Source organism: Sminthopsis crassicaudata, chromosome 3, assembly GCF_048593235.1.
Source record: "Sminthopsis crassicaudata isolate SCR6 chromosome 3, ASM4859323v1, whole genome shotgun sequence".
Classification (NCBI taxonomy): Eukaryota; Metazoa; Chordata; class Mammalia; order Dasyuromorphia; family Dasyuridae; genus Sminthopsis; species Sminthopsis crassicaudata.
Window position 1 is genome coordinate 162,142,481 of NC_133619.1, and position 21,665 is coordinate 162,164,145.

The window sequence follows — 21,665 nt, forward strand, 5'->3', positions numbered from 1 at the left end:
GATACAACTATTACAGTTAAGGGAAATGAGACTCCAAAAGGTCACAATATAGCTAAGTGTCAGAATTATGATTCACATCCTATTTCCAAATCCAGGCTTTTTTTGCTTAAGCATTGAGATCAAAAGAGTATTTTATAGGTTATAAAACTAAAAGGGACATTAAAAAAGATTTAGTCCAACCCACTCATTTTACAAAGAAACAAGAGAGCGAAAACTCAGCCACTTTTCTGGGTCACACATAAGCTACAAGGTGGGAATCAAATCCAAAGAAATTCTGAAGCATTTTTATTTTCTTTTGCTGAGGCAATTGGACTCACACAGCTAGGAAGTGTTAAGTGTCTGAGACCAGATTTGAACTCAGGTCTTCCTAACTTCAGGGCTAGTGTTCTATCCACTGCACCACCTAGCTGCCCCTGAAGCATTTTTATTTTAAAAACCTCACAAAAGAATTCTTCCCCACAATGTGCTAGCAACATTGAGATTTCATATAGATATGAAGATATCATACAGAAATTAAAAATTAATAAACTCAGAAAAACCAGAAAGGAGGATGTAGAATCAAGATCCATCTGTGCTTACTGGTTATAGTTCTGATTAGATGGCTGCTATAGAATAGTAGAAAAAGTAATGTATTTGGATATGAAGGATCTCTGACAATCTATGGAACTTTTGAACAGGGCCATTTGGCCTTTCTGGGTTTCAATTTCCTTATTTGTAAAATAAGAGGGTTGGATGAGCTCTCTAAAGTCCATTCCAACTCTAAATTAATGATCCTATTAAGTCATTTGTTACTAGTTCAATAAAGAGATCCTCTGACTTCCAAATAATTTTTTCTTATCCCTTATAAAACAGAAAAAAAGCAGAAATACTTGGCAGAGCTATTTTATGTTAAATAGTTTTTGACAAAATTAAAAGGTTTTTGTCTCTGTGAAATCTCAAGAGTTACATCTATGAAGTACAAAGAGACCCACAGAGTGAGTAAGCAGAGAACAAGGAGGGAAGCATGGACATTCTTTTATGTCCACAACATTTTTACCCTAAGATAAATAGCATATACTAAAAATCAGTGGGATTAAAATGGGGGGGTGGGGAGGGAAAGAATCAAGTTTTCAGAAAAATTTGTCTCATACAACACTTCTCTGAATTAACAAATTTTAAGTCCATATCACATAGCAAATAATCTAGTCAATTCTCTAATTGTGATATTAGAATTGTGATATCAGAAAGATATTTTTGTTTTGAAAATTCCTATAGGCAGCTAGGTAGCAGGGTGGATAGAATACCAACCCAGGAGTCAGGAGTACCTGAGTTCAAATCCATTCTTGGATATTTGACTTTTAGTAACTGTGTGATCCTAGACAAGACACTTAACCTGGTTCCCTTAAAAAAAAAAAAAAGGTAAAGGAAAAATTCCTTACAACTTCAATAGAACTCAGGACAGCAAAAGTTGTGAGCTAGTACTCCTTTTGTAATTTATGAAAATGCCAATGCCCCTAAAGACTTTCTTCAATGGATCTAGTGTAATAATGTGGAACTTATTTGTCGTCATTTGGACAGTTCTGAATGTTATCTATAATCCTGCAGCGCAGGTTCTTAGTAAGTGCTCATTGATGATTCTCATTTACAAAATACTGAATGTCTTTTAAGAAGAGCCACTCTATCTACTTTGTTCCTTTGACTTCTATCTCTCAAAAGCAAGTGTTAAATTATGGAATATTCTATTTTTGTCCCCCCCACTTTTCTATCTTTCTTCTTAAAAAGCACTCTACACTAAGAAATCAAGTATTGTGCTCAATATAACCTAGGTCACAAGGTCATTATTAGGAAAATACAGGGAGGGATGGTGGTGGTTTACAATTAGGTGGATTTTTGGAGATAGTCACTAGGAAAATAAATCTAGAACTGAAAATTATTTCTAAAACTATCTATTCTAATCCTCACATGACTTTACAGATAAAAAAATGAGGCCAAGGGAGAATAAATTGCTTGCCTTGAAAAGTAAACATGGAAACTACAACAATGTATTTAAGACATGCTAAGAAGTATGAAGGGAGGGAGGGAAATTTGGTAAGGTAGCAAACAGACAAAAGATAATGGAAGCTGATAAAATTGTAATACTTATTTTCAGGGCTAGTTTCACTCCTAAATGGGACATCTGCTAGAGTAAGAACTGTTTAAAACAAGCAGTATTGGACAGAACCCACTGGGTTTAGTTATGGTGAGTTTATATAATGCAGTAGAACTACAAATTAAAAAATCAAGTTTAAACACAGTATTATTTTTCCTCCTTACATGCTCCTTCAAATCTTTTAAAGACTTTTTACTGTTTTCCTTAACAGATTTTTACAAGTATAGGAGAAAGAGGAAAATAAGAGTCAAAATTTCTATTTTAGAGGCTCCCACTGGGGGGGAAAAAGAGGAGGGCTTAATGGGACAGGTTAGTAGAATTACTAGTTACAAGGAAGTTTTTGAATAAATAATAAATTTGTTCATATCACTTGTCAAATAAGTTGTGCTATCATAGTTTTGCTGGTTTTGGGGGAACAAGATTATTATAAGAAAAAAAAATTTTTGATTGACCAACGACATAGTCATTTAAGTGTCTACCAATTCTAGGACCAGTGCTAAGCAATAGGGATACAAAAAACCCCACAAAAACCAGTCCCTGACCTCTAGGAGCTTAAATATAATGGGGGGGATAGAGGGACAATATGCAAGCTGAGGAAGCCTTCTAGTAAAAAAATACAATTTTAGTTGGGACTCAAAGCTAGGGAGGGTCAGTAGGTGGAGAAGAGGAAGAAAAGGTACCAGGATTGGGGGGGAGGAAGGGGAACATGGGGTGAAAGAAAATGGGTGAAGATAAAGAGTATATATCAAGGAGGCCAGGGTCACTAGATCAAAAAGTACTTGTCAAGGGGTGAGATTTAAGTTTGGAAAGTAGGGGGCTAGGTTATAAAGGTTTTTGAGTGCCAAATACAGCATTTTGGATTTGTCCCTAAAAGCAATTAAGAGGGAGTCATAAAACCCAAATTTTAGGAAAATCATTTTAGGATGAATGGAGGATGGACTGGAGTGGGGAAAAGACTTGAGATAGGAAGAATCAACAGTATACTACAATAATCAAGGCTTGAAGTGATGCATAAGAGCGATAGCACCATCAGAGAAAATAAGTATATTTGAGAAATGTTGCCAAAAATGAAATGAAATTGGCAGGCCTTGGCAACAGTTCAGATATGAGGGGTTTGACAGTGGAGAATAGAGGATGACTCCTAGCTTGTGAGCCTAGAGGACCCACAGGGAGGATGGTACTGCCTTCTACAGTAACAGGAAAGATAGGGTTGAAGTTGTGGGAGAATTTAAGAAGAAATTAGATAATGAGTTCCATTTTGGACATATTGAGTTAAAGATGTCTAATGGACATCCAGTTCAAGAGATCTAAATGGTAGTTGAAGATATAAGACTGGAGTTCAACAGATAGGGTGAGAGAGGAAAGGTAAAAATGAAAATCAGCAGAGATTAAAAGTTAATATTAAGTTATTAAATACATGGAGAAGCTGATAAGATTGCTAGTGGAAACAATACAGAAGAGAAACCAGGACAGAATCCCGAGGGACATTTATGGTTAGAGGAAATACGTTGGAAGATCCAGCAAAGAAGACAGAAAAGAAACATTAAGACAAGAAGAGAACCAGTAGAGAGTGGTGTCCTGAAAACTTAAGAGGAAAGAAAACCAAGATAGAATAATCAACAGTATTAAAGACACTGTGAATGTCTTTGAAAGACAAAGTGAAGTCAAGGAGAAAAAGCCTGGATTTGGCTTCAAAGAGATTAATAACTGGAGAATAGAGTTAACTTCAGTGGAATGGTAAAGTTGGAAGCCAGACTGTGGAATCAATCTATCACAGACAATCTTTTCAAGGAATTTTCCTGAAAAAAAAAAAAAACAAAAAAACAAAGGATTGAGGTGGAAAGCTTGGAAGATTCAAATGAGGGTATCTGAAGAGACATGGGTATATTTGTAGAGAGTATAAGAAGAAATTGAAAATAAGTCAAAGAATGGGGAAAACAGAGAAGGAAATGGGATCATTTGAACAAGTAGAGGGGTTTATCTCGGCAAGGAATAAGACCACTTCATCATGTGAATTAGGGTGAATGAAGAGAAAGTGGCAAAAAGCTTGAGTAATAACGGAAAGCAGAGGGAAAAGGGAGTAGATGGAGAATGCCTCAATCTTTTCCTGTATGAGGCAAAGTTCCTAGCTGAGAAAGTGAGGGAAGAGAAACCATGGAAGCTTTGAAGGATAAAAAGGTTTAGAAGAATCATTATGGACTTCGGAATTGCAAGATAGGAGGCACAATTGGATTGTTTAGTAGCAATGAGGACCCAATTAAAGCTGTGTAACATAAATCTGTAGTGAGCCCATTCAGAATTGACTGCATCTCTCCATTTGACAGTATAAAAGCAAAAGTAATGAATGGTGGGAGTGATCCAAGATTGAGGGGTTGTCTGGGTATAATCATTGTCATGACTTCGGGAATAAAGATTCAAGGGAGGAAGAAGGAGGTCAACATGGGGAAAAGAAAAGTTTGATTAGGGCTGAAGAGACAGTCAAGGAGAAAACTGAATTCTTCAGAATTCTTGAACAGAGAGGTGGCACATTTGTGGGTGATGGCAATATAAAAGGTATAATCACTTTTGTGCATGAAGTGGAATAGGAGGTCATAAAAAATGAGTTAGTTGAGGAATTGAGGAGTTAGGATATTTGAATAAAGAATCATTATGTTTGCTTAAGTCCTCTAGGATAGGGGCAAGAGCTAGGGAGGAAAGAAAAATTGTGAGCTACAATGTACAAGCATCTATTAAGCAAATACTACATGCCAAACACTGTCCTAAGTTTTGGGGATATAAATACAAGCAAGGAAAAAAATAATCCCTCATCTTAAGGAGCTCTTGTTCTAATGGGAAATCTCGTAGAAAGGAAGTGAGCTTGGAAAGTAATAAAGAGAATAAGCCTCTATTAAGTGCAAGTATTTTACAAACAGAAGTGGTCAATATTATGACCCACATTTTATAGTCCAAGAATATTGAAAATGATTTTTTTAGAGGTCACTCCTGAGTATCTGAGATTGGATTTGAATTCACCCCTTTTGATGATAGTACCTTGTCCACTCTTGTCATCTAACTGCCTGATTTAGGTACCTAGGTATCAGTAGGAGAAAGGGAATTGGAACAGGGTGAAAAAGCCTCGGGACAGAAGGGTCTTTGAAGATGAAAAGATAGCAGAAGGCTAGTTGTAGGCTAACTTGGGCAATTCTTCAAAATGGAAGTTTAGCTTTATATGCTAGCATACAAAAGGCATTTAAATGTTTACTAATTCCAGGTATTTCTTTTTATTTGATTTGAACTATTTACGTGATTCATGAACTTTAATAACAATATTAAAATAAATGAAATTTTCTTGAAAACACAGAGTGCAGTAGATTTGGAGGCAAGAAGAATTCAAGTTAACCTTTCAAAGCTTCATTTTTCTAATATGTAAAATGAATGGACTAGACTCAATTTTGAAAATCCTTTCTAGCTGTAAACTATTTTACCATATCATCTTCATCAATTTTTCTAAATACAATTACTACTGCTCAGAAAGGAGCTATGAAAATTTTCACTTCACTTAAGTGTCAAAAAACTCAAGTTCTACTTTGTCACCAACTAGCTGTATGACCCTGGGCTAGTCACTTCATTTAGCTGGTTCAAGTAATTAAGAGCTCTGACCTGAATCATCAACTGAAGTACCATCACAAGATATTTAGCCAGTAGACCATGATGGGGGCTTCTCTCAGCTAGTCAATCCAAAGTGTACTTAATGCCTATTTTGAATATACTCCTCCTATAGCTAACTGTGGAAAAACCTATGAATAACATTTTGATCCAATATGGAACCAAAAGTACCAGAGGACAAGGCTGAGTCAGGTGTAGCCCAGCACAACAATATAAGGGGAAAAAAATCATGTAATTACAAAAAAAAAAAAACGTTTTGCTACCAAGGCTCAAAAGGAGCTTTACCACTTGGCAGGTGAGGACTGCAACGGTAAAAATTTCCCCAAAACCTAAACCTTCCCTCCAGGTTAAACTATGAAAATAATTTTCTTATGTAGTCTCTGACTTTGAAGTTATCTTTTGGGGAAGTTATAAAAAGATCTCAGTACCAGTCAGAGGAAAAAAAATGTCCAAACATGTATTAACCTACTATGCTCTTTAAATAAACGGAAAGTATGCTGGCAGCACTTAATAGATGTTAACTAACTTAATAGATATAACTGAACTCCTTTGAAAACTCATCAAATTTTTAAAAATTACAAATTTTTGTTCATAAATGTCTGCATGAATAAAGATAAGTAAACTTTCTTATTCTGATTAAACTTTAAAGCACATATTTCGCAAAGATCCCCCCCAAAAAAAATCCAAGCACAGCCAAAATATTGTGTTGTAAATGGCTCAGAGGCCAACCTGCTACAAAATGAATTCTGTAGACAAAGCCCCAATTCTACAATGTCCTAATTTGCCCTGTGTCAACTAGTCTATCTAAGCTTTTAATACTTTAACTGAGCCTGAAATCTCAAGGCCATTCTCCATAACAACGTTGCACTTGTTCATAAAAAGATATCTTTTCAATGGTCATCTTTGGCTTCTTTTGGAAAACAATTCATTGGATAATGTAAGCTCCTTAAGGGCAGCTCTCCCTTTTGTCCTTATATTTCAGTCCTTAGTACAGCCCCTAGGCACATAGATGATTAATAAATGTAGATTGGGGAGTTTAGGTGCTCTAATTTAACTGGATCATATCATGCTGTTCCACAGTTTTAGATAACAGGCTACATGCTAAAAATAGGCTGCAATGCTACCCAACGGTTAGACATGTCCTGTTCAGGGATCACTCACCTATGCTTAGGAAAAAGACAAGGCCATTCTTAAATTCTAATGTTATAAAGGACTTATGAATGGAAAACTCAACATTTTCCTGTCCTCTTTTTTAGGTTATGTACAAATCTTATGATTTTCAAAAAAAAAAATTATATAATTCTGCTCTTTCCCTCTCACTGGAAGAAAATTGGAGTATAGCACAAATTCTATTCTTTGTCCCATTTATATAGTACCAAACAATGCTGGACAGTACCAAATGGTATGTTTTCAACATGGCACACAGATACCTTCAAGTTTTACTTATGCATAATAAATGAGGCTATCTTTCCCTTCCAATAATGAATAATTACTGTTTTACCTTGGACATGTTATCAGTGTCTGTTTTCCTTTTAATGTTGTTCTCTTCCATTTTATCTCACCATTTTTGTGTTATTTCTTGATTTTTTACATGAAAAAGCTGCTCTTTACTATTAAGAACAGTCAAAGTTATTTGTCCCTGCCTAGCAACAATCAAAGCATATCAGGCTGATTTTTCTTCTCTGCTATATTTACTACTGCTAGATACTTAAAGGAGTAACTGGTTTTTCCTTTCTTAGTTAAAATCCCCATCTTTACTAGATACAACTCACAAAAATCTTTCCTGGGCTAGAGCCAGAAACACATATGATTATGTCAGTAGATAAGGAAATACTGAAGACAACCTCATAATTTATAAAATAAAGGGCTTATTACATTCTTATAATACTAACAGTCCAGAAGTACATATTGGTATTAAGGCTTCAACAAAGCCTAGACTTAAAGGGTCTACCATTACTGTGACAGAAATGGGCAAATGCAAGGCTGTAAGAGGGAAGAAATGTAGATATCAGTGGCAGGAGATAAGAGAAGAGGAAAAAAAGTAAATAAGATAAAAAAGTAGAGCTATGGTAGACAATGACAATTGTATCTCTACAAAAATCAAGTAATCAGCAAATATTCTATTAAATGGCTACTACAGACAAGGCATTTTTAGAAAATAGGGATAACAAAGACAAAAAAGTAAAGCAGTCCTTGCTCTTTTTGGAGCCAACAAATGTATAGAGGAAAGAACATCTATAGGATGCAATCTATAAATAACGCATCTATAGGAAAATAAAGTATCATGTGTGTATATGTATGTATATATGGTAATTCATATAGGATTTGGAAGGAGATACTAATAATGGCTTCCTGGGTTCATTGGTATCACTACTGTAAAATTTCATGTAGGTCAAAAATAAGAAAATATTTGTAAAGCACTAAGTAAACTTTAAAATGATATTCATGTTAATTATTACTATTATCTATTGCAAATCACCAAGGATAAGCTCGCAGGAAAACAGGAAAATGTATATATGCAAATGAATATTCCAAAACTTCATTCAGCACATGGCAAGTCCAAAAAATTTCAACAACTTTTGTATTCATTCTCCCAAACCTACCACCAAATGTAACTTCAAGGTTTCTGTCTAAAGAAATTTTTTTTTTTTTTAAATGGGGAATGCAGAGCTAGTCACTTTTTTTAACCATAAATAATTTTAATGATTTTCTTCTTGAATTACTTTTGCCACTATTTCAGATCTTGTGGGTGTGTTCAAATTTTTTTTTGTATTCATAGTACACAGAAGATATTTAAATTTACCTTTTTTTTTTCTTAAGTAGAGCTGACATGTATAAATACTTTAGCTTCATTCCAAATAAAGTTTTATATTTGTAAAAAGTATTTATGTTCCTCTGGATAGACACATACTGGAATTTCTAATTTCTAATACTCAGCAGTATTAAGAAAAAAGTCAAACAAGGGTAGAAATGGGTAAAGTGGATAGTTCTCTGGCCTCTAGTTTGAATTGAAATCTCCAGGGATGAGAGATATTCAAACAAAAACTCCATATTCCAAAAACAAAAGTAGCATTTAAAAATGGTTTAGATCATCCTCAATATTTGAATGATCTCCTATTAAGAATTCCTGAATTAATTAATTTTATGTCAACAAGTTTAAAAGGCAGCATGGGGCAATTGAAACAATCCTGGATATGGAGTTAGTTGTCACTTGTATTGCAGTGAGGGCTCTGCCATTTCTTGTCAAACTTAAGGCAAGTCACAACCTCTTTTGGGCTTCAGGTTTCTCATATATATAAAAATGAAATATTTTTGACATACACTAGCCTTATGATTGGGACCATTTTCAGCTATGTGAACTTCAGTTTCTTCATAAGTGGTAAAACAATATTCACACCATTATAGCATTGCTCTAGGAAAATAGTTTCTTAAATCATTAAGCATTAATGTGAGTTACTAGCTCACACATTCAATAGAAAGTAGTTTGTTTCATGCACAAGTAGCCAAACTCAAATGCCACCTCCCCCAGAAAGACTACCCAATAACAGGATTATTTAATTTAACTGTTTATTTACAAAACATTTCAATAAAGGGGAATGAGGTTCAGAGAAGTGACCGGATTTCAGATCACATAGAAAACAAATTCAGATTCCAAAGCTTTTTAAAGTGCAACATATGGAGTCCTCTGTTACCACTAGGAAGTGCATAACAATCTGGTTTCCCTCTACCTCCCAAAGCATCACTTGTACTTTTCATATACTTAAGTACTTTATTTTTTATATATATATTTACACATATATACTTATATATTAATGTTTGAGCTATTTTGTATTTACCACATATCCTTATTAACACCATTTTATAGATAATGGAACTGAGGTTCAAAGAAGTGACTATATTCAAGGTTATTATATGGCTAATACATGTTTAAAGTCAGAACTCACATGGAGATTCTCAGGTTCCAAGCTTTTTACACATTAAAAAAACTTTGCTTATTTTCCTTACCTTCTTTACATCCATAATAACCTTCATCCTCTCTCCATACCTCACATAGCATTATTTGTACCTTTAATATGTGGTTATGTTATTTTGTGTTTTTACATTATCTTAAGCCTCACAAAGGCTGGAACCTCATCTCACCAATTAACTTGGCAAAAGTACTATGCACACAGTCGAGTCTTTAAAAATAGGGATAATTTTTGCTACAAATTATTTTATAGAGTTTTTAGAAGGCACTGTTACCTGAACACAATACAAATGAAAGTATAACTCAGATCAAATTGTTATATTCTAAAGGAAGATTAACTTACTTTCTTTTTCCCTTCATAGATATGGGGATTTAGTTCATATACTAAAAGTATAAATAGTTTTGATTTTTTTTCTCCTAAAAGAACACAAAAGAAAGCTCTTAGAAAAAAAAAAGTATTACAAAATCTTATTTTTGGAAGTTCAGATGATTGCATGTGGATGAGAAAGGAGGACAAGAAAGCTCTTAGAAAACTTTTAGAAGAGCTTTTGAGAGTATTGCTATTACGGTGATACTAAAAGTTTTGGCTTGCTTAAAAAGAAAAATGCCACGGGTTGCAGTCCTCTTCCATGATTCTTCCTTACCAGTTCCAGTAATATGCTTATTAGCTAACAGCAGGGCCAGTTATGTTATCTGATAATGCTTGTTATATTTGCACATTTGTTTGCAATCCAATTTTGCTCAGTAATGTGCATGTTAACTGCATGTCTGAAATAAACGTAAATACGAATAAAAAGGGAAAAAAGGAAAAAACTCTTTTAAAAATGTAGACAGTATATACTTCTTCACCTGCATAATAAAAAGGGTAGACAAGATGACTTCTACAGTTCCTTACTATTTGTAATTTTCCATCCAAAAGTATAATAAATAATCTAAGATTCAAAACACCCAGTTGAGCAATGAAAGGTTTTATCTCCCCTCAACAGAATAAGTAATCACACCAGTAGAGAGAAAAAACTTTTTTAATTTGCTGGGTTTTACACTGCATCAGTACCTCTCTTCCCCATTCTTAGGCACTCAGGGCCATCCTGAATAGAACAAAATTCTTCCCCAAATGTCCCTGTGTGGACAGTATTTCCAAAGTAAAATTCAGTGTCCAACTGGGCCTTTTCCACATCCCGGACAACCTAATTTGCCCGCCTCAAAATGGTTACCCCCTCCCCCTCTTCCCCTGCCCTCCCCCTGAACTTGGGCCTCCCAGCTCCCGCCCCTCCTCGCGCCAAAAAAGCTTTCTCCTTTCCAGGCCTTTGCTGGCCCGCACCACATGCTTCCCTCTCAGTCCAATCCTCCGTGCCGGAGGGATCCCCTTCTAACCTCCTTGGAGGGGTTTCGGTGTTGTGTGGAGGGGTATGGAACGCACCATCCCCGCCTTCCTTCTCCTGCCCCCCTTGATTTAATCCCTTCCGCCCTCTCCCCAACCCCCAATCCCTGCCGTGGCTCACATTTTTCGCTGCCGCTCGAACTCTGCCTTCTTCTCCTCCTCCTCGCGTTTCTGCTTCTCGTCCAGGCTGCTCCGCTTGCTCACCGTGCGCCCGAAGATGTCGATGCGGTCCGGGGGGGACGAGGCGCGCTCGCGCTCCCGCTCACGGCGGGACACAGCTGCGTTGGTGGAGCGCGAGCGAGAGCGCGACTCCCGGCGCCGGTTCCTCTTGCTCTCCCGGGACTTGGAGCGTTTCCGAACCCGTTCCTTATCCCGGGACCGCGACCTCGACCGGCTCCGCTTTTTGTTGTGCTTACTGCTCTTGGTGTGCTTGGAGCGGGACGAGCTCCGACTCCGGGACCGGCCCATTTCTGCGGGCCGACTACGCTGTTGGCTCAGCCGCCTTCGCCTATGGGCCCCTCTCTCCTCGCCTCGCTCTCCCTTATTTCTCTCTTCCCGCTATCTCTGGACTCTGGCTGAAAGCTCCGCCGAGATCGGAAGTCCGGGAGCGGGCCCGGTAGGCCTTAGACCGATCTTCCGTGTTCACAACGGCCACGAAGGGCTTCCCCCCCCCTCAGACGCGAAGGCCGCAGCTACAGGACTTCCCTAAAATGGCAGCGACGGCACCGGCTGCCCTTCCCACAATGCAATGCGTCGAACCAGCCGTCAGCTTTGTCCCGCCCCCTTCCGATTATTGCGGAAGTAGCTGCGAGCGTAACGAATGCTTTCGGATATTTCCGGGCTCTCGAGCGGAAGTAACTAAAAGGGTAACGAACCCTAAGGTTGCATATTTCTTAGTGTTGAAGCTTAGTGGGGTTTTGGTACAGTCTCTAGAATTCTAAAATTAAAAAGATTAATTCCTTAAATCCTTAGCAGATACAGTTTAGATACCGAAGGAGAGAAAAGAGAACCGGAGGACTGCATATGCAAATGTCCATATCATAGTTTATTACCTATATGAACAGCTAAGTTTGGTGTTCGCCGTGCCTCAATCTGGTGATGAACACTTAAAATCTGATTAGAGTTTCACTTACCGAAGTTGTCGTATGGGTGAACTACAGTCACAGGGGGACGGCAGAACCAAGTGCTTTGATTTAAAAAGTCAGTCACTAATACTCCTTTTAAGTCCATTCAGATATTGAACTGCTTCCATCTTTGAAGCTTCCAGATATAAGCATGGGAAAGGGAGTTAGAAAAAGGAGGCAAGGAGAGGAAAAAATCCCGTCTGTCTCAAAGAAGTAAAAAGCCTGAGGTAAAGATGGAGAAATCAGGTCTGAATGAAAAAAGAAAGCACCTTTAAACAATCTAACATGCTTTAATGCCGTGTAGAGTGTTAAACCTTGCAGAGAGAGCCTTGGTTTTGCATTCCCGGCACCTAAAGGTCCTGTTCGTCATTGGTAGAAACCTAATGTTGAGCTGGGGGAGACTAGTGCAGTGATAGAGGGCTGGCGTCTGAAAGACTCAGATTTCTAAGTTCAAATCTAGTCCCAGATACAGCTGTAGCTCAGGGCTACACTTAAGCCAGTTTGCCTCAGTTCCAGTTGAAGGAAATGGCAAACCCCTCCAGTATCCATAACACAAACGCCCAATTGACCTATGTTGAATGGCCTAAGCCAAAGTTCTAAGAGCAAGGAGATAGAGGTATCGCAGAAGGAGCACTGCTCTAGGTGCCAGGGACTTGGGTTCTAGGCATTTATAGTTTCCTATGGCCTCAGGTTTCCTGGTCTGTAAAATAAGAGGGTTGGATTAAACTGAAAAGATCTTACAATCTAAAAGATCCATGAGTCTATGTGAGAGGAGAGGTAGCCAAAGGGTAATCAATCCTTGTCATGTGATTACATAGGTATTTCTCTTGCAAACTCAGAAGATTCTTATTTGTGTTTTTAGGATTTCCCAGCAGATTGTGGGTTTCTTTGGGACCAATGAAACATAACCCAATAAGAAAGGATACATTTAAACCAGTGATGGAAGTGCCCTATCACGGATCACCGAAATTTTCAAGCCTGGGGAGGGATAGAGAAAAGGAAGCAGAAGTCTTACCTGGGACTTTGGCCAGGTCTCCTCCCCATCCCATTTTTGGGCAGAAAATGATCTTTTGAGCTTCAAAAGGTCTCGGAGGAAATGGATTTCTCACCTTCCCATTGGGGTCCTAGTGGCATTGTCAGATCCTCTGACAGCCAAATCTGTTTCAAAAGCCGGGTATAGAGTAGGCATGGATTCATAGTCCCACAATGAGGAAAGTAAAAAAAAAAAAAAAAAAGGGGGGGAGGGACATCTTGAATATCCCACTTAGAACAAGAAGACTTCCAACAATCATAGTATGATGGCAGTTTAGTGGATAGAGTGCTGGTCTTGAAGTCAGGAAGCCTCACTAAGGGAAACTTGACTAGCTGGGCAAGCCACTTATCCTCTATCCACTTCAGTTTCCTCAACTGTAAAATGGGGATAATTATAGTATCTCTCTCCCAGGGTGGTTGTGAGGATCAAATGAGATATTCATAAAGCATTTAGTACATAATAAACACTATATAAATGCCAGTTGCTGTTATTAACATTGAACTATGAGTTGCTATTTACCTTCAAAGTTTGAGTTCCCTTTCTTTTGGACTTTGCATTCATCTTTGGGAGATTATATCATAGACTTTTGGCTGGGATGCTTTCATACAAAACCTTCTTAACTATACAACCCTAGTGAAAATTAATTTCTTTTTTAAAATTAAAACTTTTTTTTAAAACATGTGCATTGATAATTTTCAACATTTACCCTTGTGAAACCTTGTGTTCCAACATTTTTCCCCTCCCTTCCCCCACCTGCTTCCTTAGACAAGTAATCCAAAATATGTTGAACATGTGCAATTCTTCTATACATATTTCCACAATTATGCTGCACAAAAAAAAATTCAAAAGGAAAGAAGACAAAATGCAAGCAAACAACAAAAAAAAAGTGGAAATACTATGTTCTGATCCATACTCAGTTCCACAGTCCTCTCTCTGGCCTAAATTATCTCATTTTGGAAAGAGTCATGTCCATCAGATTTGATCATCATATAATCTTGTTTATTGCCGTGTATAATGATCTCCCGGTTCTACTTACTTCACAGCATCAGTTCATGTAAGTCTCTCCAGGCCTTTCTGAAATCATCCTGCTGGTTTCTTATAGAACAATAATATTCCATAACATTTATATACCATAACTTATTCAACTGTTCTCCAAATGATAAGAATCCACTTAGTTTCTAGTTCTTTGTCACTACATAAAGGGCTGCCACAAACATTTTTGCACATGTGCATCCTTTTCCCTTTTTTATGATCTCTTTGGGATATTGGTCCAGTAGAGACACTGCTGGATAAAAAGGTATGCACATTTTCCAAATTGTTCTCCAGAATGGTTGGATCAGTCCACAACTCCACCAAGGATGTATTAGTGTCCCAGTTTTCCCACATCCTCTTCCACATTCATCATTATCTTTTCCTATCATCTTAGCCAATCTGAAAGGTATGTAGTTGTATCTCAGAGCTCAATGATCAATGATTTAGAGTACTTTTTCATATGACTATAAATGGTTTTAATTTCTTCATTTGAAAATTGTCTCTTAACCATTTATCAATTGGAGAATGGCTTGAATTCTTCTGAATTTAAGTTAATTATATATTTTAGAAATGAGGCCTTTATCAGAACCCTTGGATGTAAAATTTTTTTCCATGTTTTGAAAATTCAACTCTAAAAACTATGTAAGGTTGTCTAAAATGTTTCCCAATTGGTAACCTGGGGAAGGGGAGGGGAAGAAACATACTTGTGGGGGGCTTAAGCCATTGTCATTGTCATTAAAGAATCACCCATAGCTCCTCAGGTATATTCTTGGAGCCTTGTAGGGAAATATGCCCTTGTTCCAGGACCTATGGCTGATTTGGGATAATGGTCCTTAGAACAAATCTCCATGTTGATCATTAGAACTTGAACTCTAAAATGCATCCTTCAGAGAACTAGTGTTCCAAGGTCAGTAGTTCAATTTCAGTGGAAGGTGTCAATAGGCAATCACAATTTCACAAAACTTAGGTGAAAACTCTATTATAAAGGTGAAAACTCTGTTTATTATAAAGGTGAAAACTCCATTTATTATAAGAGGAATGAACATGAATGTGGAACCCAAAAGGTTTACAAGTCACACAAAAGTTAGCATACTTAAAACAATAGAACAAGGAAAGAGGTGGAAACACAAATCTCTGCTTTAAGGGGCATGACATGAGAGAGGAAAAGTTTGATAAAGGTGAGAAAAGGATAAAAGCCATTCTGGAGGGTAGGGGTAAGGCCAAGGCAAAAGTAGCATTCTTTTCCCTTGGGAATTGCTAGAACAAGAAGTTATGATGGTCTGCTTATCAAAAAGCATTCCAACTGTACAGTTTCCCAACCTAATGCAGACTGGTGCCAATCTTGACTACCTGTTTGGGATGTAAACAAACAACATATTATGTCAGCTGGAGAGAGAGAGGAAGGCAGGTGTTCCTGATCCATTCAGGGCCTCCTGCATATTCTGGTTCAGTATTTCTAGAAAATATGACAACTCAAAAAGGAGACCCCCCCCCTTTACCATTCCTTAACAAAAGTGGAGAAAGATAAGAGTAGACTCATCTGAATCTACTACAAATGTATGTTATATAACTTCAACTGAACCATCACTAGTACAAGCCAATTCTCCTACCCCTTCCTCATCAACTCACTGTCCCACCAACCACAGCCATTGTTCCAAATCTTTTCATTCCTTTTCAAAACTCCCATGATTCCCTCTTCTCTCACTCTTTCACATGAAAATCTTGCTTCATATTTTACTTCTTGAGAAGGCTACAACAGGTATATCTACTTCCTCTCCTGTCACTCAACACATTCATTCAGAATCTCTCTATAGTTACTAATAATCAGATTGTACATATTTAATCAATATTAGATTGCTTACTGTCATGGTAAGGGAGTGTGTAAGGGAAGGAGGGAGAAAAATTTGAACACAAGTCTTATAAAAAAAGAGTGATGAAGACTATCTTTACATTTATTTGGAAAAATAAAATACTATGGAGAAGAAAAAAAAAAAAGTTGTTAATTGTCCAATCCAAAGGCCTTTTCTCAATTCTCATTCTCCTTGATTTCTCTGTAGTTTTTGACACAATTGATTATTCTCTTCTTCATACTCGATCATCATTAGGTTTAACTTTGGGTATTCCTGTGATCTGGGCCTTTTTTTCTTTTCCTTCTACATTGTTTCACTTGGTGACTTCATCAGCTCTCTTTTCTCTCTATCTGGCTCTAACTTCTTTGCTGACCTCTAGGATGTAGTTCCTTTGGGTCAAGTGACTTGAATTCATTATGGGAAACTGGACAGTGTCTTACTATCTCCTTACTTTTTGAATCAGCTCTCTACTGGTATTTTTTTCTTTTATCATTTCATCACAAAGGTCATCACCCTTATCACAGAAAAATAAAAGCAAAATAACAATTGAGTAGCTTTCCTTTCCTCTGTTGCCAGTTATGATTGTCCCATTAGTCCAAGAAGTGTTCCTCTTTTTCCTTTTCAGATCTTTTTGACATAGTTGGGGGGGGGAGGAGGGGAGGGGAGAAAGAGGAGAGGAAATTCCTCATTTTTAGTTTTCTTCACCAGCTTCAGATCATCCTAAGCATTATCCTTCCTGACTTTCTTTATAGGATTGGGCAATGCTTATTTTCATCCTATTTTATCAACCCTTACTTCAGTATGTAAAAGCACATTCCTTTTAAAAATCTAATTTAGTTGTTGATTTCTTTATGTATTTCTATCAGTCTCTTTAGACAACTGTCATTTTTCCTCCCATTCAACAGAATTATTTCCCTTTAGAATTTCATTCTTGAGAATTTCTTATCCCTTTTCTATCTAATTTTAGTCTATGAGATACTTCTTGTTCCTCTGAAAATTTTAAAGTCTGCACTCCCAAAACATAGGAAGTAAATCAGACTATGTACAGTGTTCTTTTTCATCACAAACACATCTCAAAGTTCTCATTATTTCTACCTTAGCAATCAATTTCTCCTTGGCAAAAATTAGATCTAAATTGAAATTTTCTGTTGATTCTTCAGTTTTTTGAAGGCTAAATAATCATCAAGGAATGTCAAAAAGTTATATAGCTACTATGCTTTTGGTCTGGAAAACTGAAGCCTCCATCACTCCCTCCACTATGGTATCATATCTGTGTCAGGCTTGTAATCTCTATCTCCTTATCTACTTCATCTTTCTGCCTAAGTGATCTGCCATGTTCTTCAATGACAAATTTGCTTTTGTTTCTCTTTCCATTTATTGTTATCCACATGTTTTCCACCATGCTTCTGTCTTTTTAGGGTACTTAATATAATATACCTGAGTGATGTCAGGCCTGATTTTCTAGCCTGGTTATGTTGCTATGGCAATATAGCCATAATAGAAACAGTACATGTCAGATTGACTTCTGCAGAGACACAAAAAAGTCTTGTCTCTTCCCTTCCCCACTATGGAAAGGGTTTTGTTTGTTTGTTTGTTTGTTTTAACACATGACCAGCTCTTCTTTTTTTGATTATAATTTCTCCTTATTTGTTGTGGGTGGCAATCTGTTGACATCTACCTTGAACCTCTCCATGCCATCTGAATAATAGTCATTTTAATTCCCTTAGTCATTGTAGTATTTCATGATTCTCAATCATACAAAAATAATGGTAGCACATTGGCATTAAAAAGATGGGCCTTTATTTCTAGAAGAAGTTTGGGATGCTTCAAGTTGAAAAAAATCCCAGTCAATCCTCTTGCTTAATTCTAGATCCTACTCATTGTTCATTTGTATTATCTATATGAGATATACATTCTGATATATGAGTTCTATAGATTGTCTATCTAACTGCATGTCATAATCTATACAATTAGACATTGTTCATCCACTTGGTATTTCCTGTGCATATTCTTAAGGCCAAAGTGAATGGTTCTAGACCTTTTCTAGATGTCTCTGTAGTATTCCAAGCTTGATAAAAATAGCAAAATGTATTCCCAAAGAGAAACACTTGGAGCACCAGCCACAGGGAATTTTTTTCAACTTGAACCTTGTATCATATCTCCTGCATAATATTGTCAAATGCTCTAACATAGTAAATATGTCTTTATCACATTTTAGCTTGTATTCTAGTTATTTGTGAAAAATGCCTTATTTCTGTAAATATTCTGGTATCCGCAGTCAGTCATAAGCAGTGTTGATATTGTTTATTAGACTATGAGCTTCTTAAGATCAAAGACTATACTATTTTTTTATCAATTACTGCCATGAGCAAATTAGTTGGAAAATGAAAATAGAACCCATGAAGATCTTTTTTTTTTTTTTTTTTTTTTTTTTTCCCTTTTGTTTCTAAGGCAGCTTTCTAAACTGACACTCTGGGATTCTAAATGTCTCCCTCAGTTTTTCTCCGTATTCCCTTGCCTCCCCAGTGATGAAAAAGTTGGGCTCCATTGTCATTTTGGCTCTGAATTTTTTTTTTTTTTCTAATAGCACTAAGAGTCAATTAACCTCTTAGTAAGCTGAGTAGTCAGCACAATTTGTAAATCAATTGATCTTTCCTTTCATTTAGGGATTCATAAGGAGATAGAGTTTCTTTCCCATTAGCTTCACATAACCTTCAGAAAATACTATGTCTTAAAATTATTATTGAATTCAGAGAGTCTAGAAAAATCTTAGCTTCTGTACACAGGCCTTGCCCAATGTCATGTAATTTTCTTGAAGCAGAGACAGTTTTTTCACTCCTAAAACTAACTACATCCTAGCATAATCGCCCTTGACCATTTTAATCCTTGTCAAATATTACAAGCATAACAAGAACACTGAAAGCCAAACTTTGTATCATTCATTCTGAGATTCTCATTTCTCTCTAAATAATCCTGGAATTTCAAACATTTCTGGTGCTTCATTTTGTTACCCAAACATGTGGCTTCTAAGGATAGTTTTCTCTTTGCACTTTTCTAATCAAGCCATAACATTATTTGCTCTTGGAGGCAATAGAAAGTCATTTGAGTTATATGTATGTGTGTGTGGCGGGGAGGGGAGTCACTTTAATGGCTGAATGGAGGATGGATTGGAAAGGAGGGAGAAACTTGAAGAAGAAAGACTCATCAGGTTATTGCACTAATCAAGGGGGAAGATAATGAAGACCTGTACCAGAGTGATGACATTGCGAAAGGAAAGGAGAAAATATAATTTGAAAAGTGTTGCAAAGGTGAAATCATTAGGTTTGGGCAGCAGTTTGTATATGGGGTGGGGGAGATAGGGTAAGAGATAATGAGGAATCCAGGATGACTCCTAAATTGTGAGCCTGAGGGCCTAGAAGGGTAGTATTGCTGTCTATAATGATAGGGAAGGTAGTTAGTAGAAGGGTTTTGGCAGAAAGATGAGTTCTGTTTTGGCCGTATTGAATTTAAGCTATCTAATAGATATCCAGTTTGAGTTGTCTAGAAGGAAGTTAGAGATTGTAGGTCAGCAGAGAGAGATGAGGGCAGGGATATAGAATACTCAGCAAAGAAATGGTAATTAACCCTTGGGAGCTGATGAAATCCTTAAATAAAGTAGTAGAGAGGGAGAAGAGAAGAGGGCCCCACCAGAACCCTAAGGGACATCTACAGTTAGAAGACATAATTGGAGGAAGACCAGGAGAGGAGACAGAAGATCAGATAGGTAAAGAGAAAATGAGGAGATAGTGAGATTCCCAAAATCTAGAAACAAGAGAGTGTCAAGGAGGAGTGAGTGATTAACAATATCAAAGACTGTAGAGAGGTCAAGAAGAATGAGGACTGAGAAAAGGCCATTGAATTTGGCAATTAAGAGAACATTAATAACTTTAGAGAGATGAAATGATATGGTTGAAAGTCAGATTGTAAGGGGTTAATAAGAAAGTGAGAGGAGAGAAAGGAGAAGCACTTATTGTAGAGTGCTTTTCAAAAAATTTTGCTATAATGAACATAAGAGATAGAGGATATATAATTAAGGATGGAAGGATCAAGTAAATAGAGGGGTTTTTTTTTTGGTTGGTTGTTTGTTTTTCAGGATAGGGGAGACATGGGACTCTTTGTAGGAAGTAGGAAATAAGCCAGTAGAGAGAGAGAGAGATTGAAAATAAGTGAAAGAATAAAGATGACAGAAAAAGCAATCTGTTAGAAGAGTTGGGATGCAATAGGATCATCTGACCAAGTAGAGGGCTTAGCCTTGGCAAGGAACAAGGCCTCTTTATCATGTGAAATAGAAATGAAGCAGGAGAAAGTGGCAAAAGGCATATGAGTGGTAGGAGATGAGGAAGAGGGGGAAAAAAGGAGTTCATAGAAAATGGTCTCTTTTATCTATTTACTTTTTTTTTTTTTTTTTTTTTTTTTTTGTAAAACTATGAGGCAAGGTTCTCAGCTGAGAAAATGGGGATAGGAGAGCCATGGGAGGTTTGAAGAGGAATGAAAAGATTTGGAAAAACTACATTGGAGAGTGGGGTGTTGAGCTGATAAGGGAGGTCTTATAAGATTGCCTATTAGCAGTGAGAGACCAGTTGAAGTTAAGCAACATAAATTCGTAGTGGGACCAGTTAGAAGGGTTACATACTTTTCCCCTTTGTTCAGCAGCACATATGTAAGTGCAAAGGCAACAAATTGTGAAAAGGTTAGGGATTTTTCAGAATTCTTGACCATAGAGGTGGTACATTTGTACTTGATGGCAAGTTGGAGAGTATGGCTCTCTTTGTGTGTGGCTGAAGTAGAGTGAAGGAGTGGCTCATGGGAGATAAGTTGATTGAGGAATGGTGTGATTAGGGTATTTGAGAGAGAATCGATATATATGTTGAAGTCCCCTAGTAAGAGAGCAGGAGTTGAGGAGAGAAAAATTATGAATCAGGTTTCAAATTCATTGAGGAAGGAAAAGGAGTAACCCAGAGATACCAGGATTTTATGAATAGCAAGAACCTCAAAAGCTTTTCCTTCCAGGCTCACTGATGGCAGAAAAGAGACAATCTGGAATTGGTAATATACAGAAAGAAGTATTGAATTCCCCTGTCCTGACCAGTGAATTGGTTAGAATGAATAAAAGTGTAATCAGTACTGGGAAGGGTGGCCAGGGAGGATGTGTGGGAAAGCCAAATTCAAGTAACAGCTAATAGGTATAAAAAATGGAAGAGTAGCAACTTTTAAATGAAGAGAACTTTGTTGCTTATAAGGCTTAGATGGATTTAAAATAAAACTTTGGGGTGGAAGTATTGAGGGAGATAGATAGGAATGAAGAATCAGGTGGTAAAGGGTGTGGAATACATTTGGATTATAATTTACAGGAATTTAGAGTTCTTGGGATGTGAAGGGTACAACAGGTATGAGAATGTTCAATATTGAATAGAAGATATCATTTTTTTTTTTTTTACTGTCAAAGGACAGGCACATCAGGAGGTG

At 37.0% G+C, this 21,665-nt stretch overlaps 1 protein-coding gene and 1 pseudogene across 1 annotated transcript in view; one reads left to right on the forward strand and one right to left on the reverse strand.

Moving 5' to 3' along the window:
- Positions 1-11,877, reverse strand: part of ARGLU1 (arginine and glutamate rich 1) — a 28,972-nt gene extending 17,095 nt beyond the window's left edge. Inside the window, exon 1 of the mRNA XM_074299500.1 lies at positions 11,243-11,877. Coding sequence (XP_074155601.1) covers positions 11,243-11,589 — 347 coding nt within the window. The 5' untranslated portion in view covers positions 11,590-11,877. The remainder of the gene's footprint in view (positions 1-11,242) is intronic.
- Positions 11,832-21,665, forward strand: part of LOC141561942 (biogenesis of lysosome-related organelles complex 1 subunit 2-like) — an 85,494-nt pseudogene continuing 75,660 nt past the window's right edge.